The 9,684-nt window shown below is 39.8% G+C and overlaps 1 protein-coding gene across 2 annotated transcripts in view; it reads left to right on the top strand.

Annotated features, from left to right (window-relative positions):
* The first annotated feature begins 34 nt into the window (after positions 1-34).
* The window catches only part of WDR25 (WD repeat domain 25), a 62,408-nt gene continuing 52,758 nt past the window's right edge, over positions 35-9,684 (top strand). Inside the window, exons 1-2 of one of the 2 annotated variants that reach the window (XM_048307349.1) lie at positions 35-257; positions 3,442-4,199. In XM_048307349.1, coding sequence (XP_048163306.1) covers positions 3,501-4,199 — 699 coding nt within the window. In that variant the 5' untranslated portion in view covers positions 35-257; positions 3,442-3,500. Of the gene's footprint in view, positions 289-3,441; positions 4,200-9,684 lie in introns of both variants that reach the window. The other variant, XM_048307348.1, reaches the window with a different exon arrangement.

Here is a 9,684-nt window from a genome sequence, read left to right as displayed (position 1 = left end):
CTGGGAAACACAACCCCCCGGAACCATTGCTTCACAGAGGCCTTCCTCCTGCTCCAGTCACCAGCCCAAGAAAGCGCTCTCCAAACCGCTCGCAGCGGCGGGAGAGGAGCTTCTGCGCGCTAAGGGACCCACGGCCTTACCTCTGCCCTTCCCAAGACCCGACTCCAGCGCGGGGGCTATGACATGCGGAACTGCTTGACTGGGTGCCTTGTTTTCACCCGGCGCGTTTTTAGAAGCGGCGCGGCAGCGGCCGGCAGGTGATTTCCGGGCGCGCGGCCGGGAGCGCAGGTACCGCGGGGGGAGCGGGAGCGGCGGCGGGAACGGGAGCGGGAGCTGCTGTCGCTGTCCCGGCACCAGGCGCGGTCTCGGCGCCCGAGGCTGTGGGGAGAGGCAACGGCTCTGTGGGAGAGGGGAAGGAGCCGGCTCCAGTTGCCGGCGCCCTGTCGGGACCCGCTTCCTCGGGTGGGGCTCCTCCGGAGGGACGGGAGAGGGCCGGCTGTTCGCAGAATTGTTAGGGCTGGAAGGGACCTCTAGAGATTGTCCACTCCAACCCTCTGCCAAGGCAGGGTCACCTACAGGGTCACCCAGAGCAGGTTACCCGGTAACGCATCAGAGTGGGTTCTGAATGTCTCCGGAGAGGGAGACTCCACGACCTCCCTGACCAGCCTTGTTCCAGTGCTCTGCCACCCTCCATGGAAAGAAGCGCTTCCTCGCGTTGAGGTGGAACTTCTTGTGTTTTAGTTTATGGCTATTGCTCCTCGTCCTGCCGCTGGGCACCCTGAAAAGAACGTGACACCAACCTCTTGGCACCCACCTTTGAGATGGGTATGAATTGATGAGATCCCCTCAGTCTTCTCCAGACTACAGACGTCTCCCACAGTCTCTCATAAGAGAGATGCTCCGGACCCCTCATCATCTTTGTGGTCTCCACTGGACCCTCTCGTTCTTTGCCCCTCGGGGCTGCGGGGCATTAGGAGCGAGGAAGCGCCGCGGGGAGGCGGCTGCGGCTCCCGTCTGAGCGCACCGGGGCCGGCGGGAGGGGGGCGTGGGGCCCCGCCGAGAGCCACCTGCGGTGCTCTGCTTGCTTATCACAGCTCTGCTGGCATCCACGGGCACTGTGCGCGCCAAGCTGAACACGCTTCTGTGCGTTCAGATAAATCCGTCTTGTGGGAGCTGAGGAAACCCAAAATTCTATGAACTTCTCTTATGGTCAATACATTGCACATCACACTGTTAATAAACTCACAGTCTGGTTACAGGATGTTTCCAATCAAATACATTGTGGTTCCCCCTCGACCTCAGATTTTTCTGTAGTTAGGGCAATGTCTCTGGGTGGTGTTTCTTTAAAACAAAAGTTGATGGGAAGTCTTTAGATGAGAGAGATGCTTTGTTTTTACAAAAACATTGACGTTTACAGGCGATGTGTGTGGTGGGATGGATTTATGCTGACCAAATGTAATGGGACAGTTTCTTTCCAGTATCTCATGGGAAATGTTTTTAACATGGTGTTTGCAAGGCACTGTCTTGCACTTCTGAATCTCAGCTTGGGTTTTTTTTTTTTTTTTTTTTTTGTGTCAAAACAAACTAAAGTAACTTTGTATGTCTAACCCAATCCACTTGTGTATCCTAGTTTATAGCTTTTAACCAGAGGTCAGCTTCTTACTGTATGTGTTCTTTGGACATGATGCATTTGGCTGGGAAATGTGTTTAGTACTGCAATACAAACAGTAACCACTTGATACAATTACTGAAGTGAAGCCCTTCAAAGTGCCTATTTATTTGATGTTTCAATTTACTGCTAGGAAGTTCAATTTACTGTTTTTGAATTGATTTCTTAGTTAGCTTTCCTGAAACACTACTTTTTTTTTTTTTCTCCTTGATGCTGTTTAAATGAAATATTTTTGTAATAAATGAAGCTGTATTATTAAAAAAAGATTTTTCCTTGCTCTTCTTTGCTGTCACTTATAGCTATCTTAAACTTCAGATAATGACAAAATGTCCTCTAGAGGGAGATCTTGTTGCTTTTATGTGCTAAAATGTTGGTCACCTTGTTCCAGTTAAATGTCTTGATCACTTAACCTTGGAAAGGATCTGTGATGATGAATGTGTGTATCTTAGTAAGTACTTGTCTTCTGGATCTGTGCTTGGAAATTTGATAACAGAATATAGAGTCACGTAACACTTCTGTGGGTTAAGAGAAACATGGTTGTTTTAATTCAAATAGATCCAATTCTGAAGTTAAATGAATAATCTTAAATAAAGTTTCAGAGTCCTACTCCTGCAGGAGTATTTGCAGGACCTACATTTGTGTTGTCCCTACAGTTGTGGTGTCACTTCTGCAAATGGTTATGAAGATACTGACTTTCATGCTGCATTCTCTGTTTTCATCAAGATGCTTTTGAGGGCAGTTTCTTTGTTGACATGAACCAAAAATTTCAGCAGCCTGTCTGAAAGTGTTGTAGGTTAAATCTCTTCAGCATAATGAGTGCTAACAGCCTGGCAAGGAAACAAAGCAGTAATAAAGTGTCACATTTAATCAATCTTACCAATACTTCTTGCCTATAAACAGCAGAGGTTGAAATATTGCTTTGCAGAACATCAATTGTTTGAATGTAGTTAACTCTGTACTCCACATACTCCATACAAATTGTTGGAAAAATCTTGGTGGGATTATTATGAGGGTGAATTATTCTGCATGTTACACATGCAGTCTTGACATGAGATTTCTTTCTCAGAGACACATTAAAAAAACTTATTCTACAGCTGAGGTATCTATGCTTTTATTTTTCTGTAAGTAAATGCAAATAGTGAATTCAGTGTAGCTTCTGGCATATCTGATCTGTAAAACTAAAGGCTGTGTGGAACTTGCTCTGTGGATATAGTTGGAAAATTTCCTCATACAAAATTTCGGCAAGGCTGCTTAAGGGGTCAAAAATGTGTTTACATGTTTAGCTGCCAGCTGAACCCCTACATGCTTCCTTCAAGTCATCTGTACTGTTAAGAAGTAGATATTGTTAAACTGACTCCAAAAGAGCTGTACTACTTGTATTCTTATAAATGTACATACAAAACCACTACATAATTAATTAATTTCTTCTCTGTGTGTGTGTGGAGAAATAATGCTAGAAGTAAGGCAAAGTAATTTGCTGTATTCATATTGCAAGGTTGTGTTCCTTTTCATCCTCATTGTCATTGTTTTGTGGTATGCAAATACACCTCTGCAATACATTAAAAATGTATGCAAAGGGCTTGAGGGCAAATAGTGTTGTTTAATAGAATGTACAGATGTGTTATAATAGAGGAAAAAATTCCATTAATAAACAGAAATAAGAGTTTTGACTTTTTTTTTTTTGTTAAAAAAGGCATATTTATGTCCCTAAATTACTCAAGTTGTAGACTCTGTGATTACCTGTGCTCTGAATAATCAATTCTTTATTTTAGATCATAATTTTGGAGGATTGGAGCACTGAGATCTTTGGAGTCTGCTGTGTCTAGCCATAATGAGTTTGGTTGCTTATGAAGATTCAGACTCCGAGACAGAAACTGAAAAGACTGAAGTCTCCGATGCTTCTGGCAGACAGACAAACCAGCTGAGTTCTTCTGTGAGTTGTGTTCAGCACTTTGCACCTGGTAGTACAAAATCTACATATGAAATGCACCCTGCTGGGAGCACTGGCAGTTCTGGCAGGAGCACAGTTTGTGAAGATCCCCTTGAGCGTTATGCACAGAATAACAACACTGACTTGGCACCTCCTTATTGTCAGAGGGTGTACTCTGGCCATGCTGCATTATCTGTGGCTTACAAAAACTATGAACAGGCTTCAAGCTCTTCAACAAATTCTGGAAATGGCGTTTCCCAGAAGAGAACGCACAGTGCTCCTACCATAAAAGGAATTAGACCGTATATTCCTAAACGACTGCGTCAAGAAAATTCCAGTATGCCTGAAAAAGAAGTATCTGACCAGAGACGTAGCTCAGATTGTGATGTTAAGTTAGATGTATCAGGAGACCAGACTCTGAGAAAGATCTCTGAATTAATTAAGCCATATTTGGGATCTAAATATAAAGTAACTGAAGTTCCCAAAAGCTTAATATTTCACATGTCTAAACACAGCGGCCCTGTTAATGAAATCCAGTGGTGTCCTGTACGGGAACAGAGCCACATGCTTCTTTCAGCTTCTATGGACAAAACAGTCAAGGTAATGTAAAGCAAGATGCTTTGTGGCTCAGTCATCAGACTTAAAAATAATGTATTAAACAATGCTCTTCTGGAAACAACATCCTTGCTTGTGTGTATTTAACAGTTCCAATGTACTCAGAATTTGAGGAGATGCTTTGAAGTATAAGATTATTATGAACTTGCAGCCTAATCCTTCACTATTCGCGCAGTTAGTTCCATTAGTTTGGAATTTGGTGATTTTGGGTTTTTTTTTATTTTAGACGTATCAGTGTTTTAGACCTTAGGAAGTTAGATTTCTGCCAGGTTATTTCTCATGATCTGTATCAGTGTTTTATCACAATGGCCGTGAGCACTGTGGTCTGCGCACAGATTCTGCCTTGAGTCATTAATCAACTGACTGCCAGCACTGGCATAATATTTTGAAGAACTTTACCTTTCTGACAGGTCTGTGTGACTGCTGCTGGGAGAGGTAGGTCAGGTCAGATAGATTTTTCCATCTGAACTACTGTGGTAAATCTTGCGTCCCAGAAAGGTGTCTTGTCATGGTCTAAGGAGTCTTACCACTTTAATTTGTTTCAAGGGTTAATTGCTCAATACTCAAAGTGAGTTTTCGTTCTAGCTTTAATGAATTTGTCTTCAGTTCTTTGGTAATTTAGTCAGTCCAGTGAGTCTCTTATTTTTAAAATGGGTAATAAAAATATTTTATGTGTATTCTTTCCCAGATACAGGGCCTCTGGGTTCAAATAATAGTCTTCTGAAATGGGCTTGCACAGGAACGTAGCTTTGCTAAGGGTGCACAGAAAGTGTCCTTTCTAGTGGAAGACATGCTTTATTGCATTTAACGTGTATTTACCATGGCAGGCACAATTATTTTCTTGCTTCTAAAATTTACGACTTAAGTAAACCTTCCTAAATGGAGACAAGAAGAACTTCCTTTGTACCAGCATACCAGCATGGTTCCTCCATCTTCTTTCCCAGGATTTTAAAATGTCTTTTTCTTAAACATTAAATAGAGTAAAGAAGTACCTTTGTTTTTCCTTTCAAGTGGTCTTTAGTATTAAATTTGTTGTATCTTGGCTGTTGCTGGAAGAACAGACTTAGAAGGAAAAGGCTAAGATATGCAAAAAGTGCTGATGGATATTTCTGTTAAGCAGCAATTTAAATTTAGATTGTACAAAACTGACTTCAGGATGTCTGCATTTGACCTTTTGTCTTAAATTGTCACATCATATGCTTAATATTTGTTGATTATTCCAGAGCCTCATTTTACTGATGAGTGACGTTACAGATGTGTTGAAATCGGTAGAAGAATCTAAGATGTTACTGCAATATAAAATTATTAAAAAGTTGAAGTAATGGCCTTCTGGTTTGTCTTCTGAGCAGAAAGAAAAAATATTTTTCTGAATCTGTGCTACCATGCCTTCTTGGAAGCAGTCATTAACAGTAAAGCTGGTTTTTGAAGAAATATGACTGCTTTAGGTGCCCCAAACCTTGGAAATTCAATATAAATGAAGTATATTAATGTTGGCAACACTTCAGAGCATGCAGGTCTAAAAAATTTATGAAGGAATAACGTAACTGTTAGGAAGTGTTTGAAACAACACTTTATCTTCTGGTAGGCAGTCCGTAGAGAGGCAGCAACCTATGGATGCTGCTTCCTGTTATTTCTTAGGGAACCTGCTCTTTGTCGCGCCGTTACACGCGGGCCGTCCTGGGCAGCAGAGGGCGCGGTGACACCGAGGATTCACTTGGTGTTATGATCCCAAATTCCCTGTCTTTCTGGGATCACGAGCACATAAATCCCTGATGACTGTGCCAGCACTGCTTTACCTTCTGGGAATTTTTTTTTGGCTGTCTGCTGTTGCCTGAAGTTGTCCATTTGCTGGTATAAGCATAAAATAACTGATTGAAAATGCGAGTTTACTATTCTTTTTCTTCATCCTTTTAACTTCATACAGCTTATGGTGTTTTTTTTTGTTGTTGTTGGTTTTTTTTGGTTGTTGGTTTTTTTTTTTTCCCCCAGAAACACCTGCTTGGAATTGCTCATTTAAATCCAGGCGGTATATGTGTGTCCTCTTTCCCTCTAAAGGGAATATGCAGACACTCAGGATGTTTGCATGATTTACTGTCAACATCTGATTTGGGTAAAACTCAAAGCACAGTAAGAAGCCTAAAGTCTCTGTATGATCAGAGAGAAGAGGCAATCCAGAGCCTCAAAACTCTATACTTTCAGTTAGTCACAGGAATAGCTGTGAATGCTTTTAAGCGTTTATGTCTTGGATTCGGTCCTTATTCTCAGCCTATGCATTAAGACATTTATCTTTGAAGAGTCCAATATTAGTGGGGATTTCTCAGAACTGAGTGTTCTAAGTTGAGATGAGTGTCACAGTTTAAGTGGTGCTTGAACCAGAGATCTATGGTTGTATGCAATTTGTGTAGTATTTAGCCAGTTTTGTATATTTTGTCTGTTCTTATGTGCTTAACAAGTGAAGAATTTTCCTTTGTGGGAACAGATTTTCTTTTTTTTTTTTTTAATTTGGCACGGAGAAGGAAGAAACACTTGGTTTACTTACCTTAGTGATTGTAATTTTTTTATTCCCATCTAAATTAATATGGCTGAATGACACAGATATATGTCTAAAATGTGTATATGGAACTGATTATGTGGGTTTTTTTTACTTTTTAAGTATGTGTATTTATCCTGTTTAGATCAGGAGAAAAGAACAGTCTTCCATTTATGTTCTCTCAGGTTAAAAAGTGCACTATAACATCTTTATGAATCAGTGTAAGTCATACTAAAGTATTTACGATAAATGAGTTGATGTTTTCAGTTTCTTTTGAAGGAAGAATAGCCTAGAGTCGGCAGATCATCAGAAGCATTTTGTAAAAATATCTTGCATAGTTAGGAATGAATGAATTGTGTTAGAGCATTTTACAGTTTTCTTTAAAAGTATTTGATCTGAATTTTTTGTATTTAAAAGACCTCAAACAGTTACCAGGTGGTAAAGTTGAAAAAGTACCAGTTACCAGCTCAGAGGCAGAATTCTCTAGAGTAACACTCCTACCAGCAGATGGGGCACCCACCTCAGCATGTTAGAAAGGGATGGGAACTAAACTCGTGCCGATGACTCAAGGACTTTAGTACTGTGTTGTGTATTGAAAGACCAAAGTTACAAGTTTATGCACATGTTCCTAAATGTATAAGAAAACCCCTGAGTTTTCTGAGAGACCTGAAAATAAGATAGAATTTCATTTGGGAAGTGATACGCATTGCAAATTACCCACAGTTCTTCAAATCTGGAGCATTAATAGAAGAATATTTAATGCTAAATTTTAAATCTGTAGGGAATGGGAGAAAAAAAAAAAAAAGAGCCTGATTATATGCTTTGCCAAATTTTTTACCTTGTGTTTTGATAGAATTTCTAGCTTCTCCTTTGGAAGCTCCAGCCTAGGTAGCTGGAAACAGGAAACCTGTTTCACAGTAGGGAAAGGTTACTGTGGCACTGCTGCTCTTCACAGTTACACTCTGACTGTATTGTGAGTGGCTAATGTTTTCAGCTTAGGTATGTATTTTAAGGATTGTGAAACATTGTTGTCTGAACTGATTAAATTTGTTTTCTTTGAATAACACTTCTCTACCTTCTGTTTGAATAGCTGCTGTAAATGAATTTTAGGCATCTACTGCCATTTTTGGGTTTTTCTACTTTGACACCAAAGTAGAGTTCATGATTTTAATATGTCATCTAGTGGTTTTTTGCATAAATGTTGAGACTCATTGCTGCTATTAAAAGTGCCTGGTTCCCATAGTGTGGATATTCAATGCTTTCTGAACATCAGAAATCAGGTATTTCTGGTTTAGAACCCCAAATACAGAATCCAGATTCACAGGTTACCATTGAATACAGCTTTTTGCCTTTGGTAGCAGAGAACATTAAAAAGTTGTGTCTTGAAAGACATACATCGATTGCAGAAACCACAATGCTGCATTTACATTGTCAGTGTCTTTTATTTGGAAGATCTTGTCATTACACAGAGCCACACAGATGTTAACATTTTCACTGGGTACTGATGCTGGACTTAGCTTTTTAACAATTGTTCAAGCTTCAGCATCCTATGCCTTTATTCTCTATTTCCTAGTTTGTCTTAAAATTAACTCAAGGTAACATCTTTATATAATCATCTGTTAGCTGTTAATTTTGTGTTTCTCATATTTTATTTAGAGCATCACAGCAGGTGTTATGTTTGTTGCAGAGGATTTCTTAATTTGCAGCACTTTCACTCTCCATTGTTGAACAAGATCAAGTGTGCTGCAATTGTTGAGAGTGCTGCAATTCTTGAGTATGCAAAATGTATATTAATAGCACTTTGTGTTCTAATACATTGTTGGAAGTTTTTCTTACATATTTTGTTCCCTACTGGCCTAGTTGAATGGTCATTTAATCACAGCTCTATCTATACAAGTAAAGTAGAAGTTTTTAACATGAGTTTAATAATACCAGCCTCTTGAACAGGGGCTTTGCTGACTTCCCATGATTAAGAACATAACAACTATACTGGTTTACACCAGGGCTCTGTCTAGCCCAGGGGTCAGTCTCCAGTAGGGTCCATAAGTAGATGTGTAAAGAAAAACAAATCAAAGGTTTGTGGTGTCCTCTTCTGGTCTGTGCTTGTTTTCAGGCTGGGATTTCTGAGCTCCAAAGTAGTTCATCTTTGTAACTTGCTGCCTTAAGAGATTTCTTCCAGATATTTCTCCAGTCTTCTGAGACTCTTTTGTGATCATTAGATTTAGAGTGCTATGTTACTCATACTTGTTAAATTTAATGTACAGATTTTGGTTCCTGGAGAGTGTCAAATGCTACATGAAATAAAATTTTCAATCATTCTTTCAAAGTATTTTATTATTTTGTGGTTTTGTGTCTGTTAGGAGAAAGATAGCACAGTAGTATGTTCCAGGAATTTTGTTGTTCTTGATCCTGTTGTATTGGACCAAAGGATAGAGGATGATAGCTTCAATCCATAAACTGTGTGTAGCACAGATAGTGGCAACACAAATTTCCTAGATATTGGCCATTACCCTGCCTCAGAGTAAAAAAAATTAATATTTCTGTTTTCAACTGTTCTGTACACAATTCACTTGGAATAGGCAGTGTTTCTTGTTCTTCTGCCACAGGTGTGTCTGTTTACTAAGGAATGAATTTAAGCTGCCAGCATATTTCCTGTACATTCAGGCATAGCTGTACATTTCCTGTATAGTCACATGGCTGTAGCCCTGTCACAGGTAGGCTGGATTCAAACTGTTCACTAAGCAGAACTAGCTATCATGCTGCTAGTACCTCGAGTAGGGCAACTCTTAGATTCATTTTTAAAATCTAATTGTCGCAACGTTCCTTTAACTGTAGGTGATGATAAGATGACAAATTGGGAAGTCATCCTATTTGATACATATGTTCTTTATTTGAAATGTTTTGAAGATCTCTGTTGATACATTTTTCAATATTGTATGT

This window comes from Corvus hawaiiensis, chromosome 6 (genome assembly GCF_020740725.1).
Source record: "Corvus hawaiiensis isolate bCorHaw1 chromosome 6, bCorHaw1.pri.cur, whole genome shotgun sequence".
In the NCBI taxonomy this organism is placed as follows: domain Eukaryota; kingdom Metazoa; phylum Chordata; class Aves; order Passeriformes; family Corvidae; genus Corvus; species Corvus hawaiiensis.
This window is presented reverse-complemented; position numbering and strand designations above follow the sequence as displayed.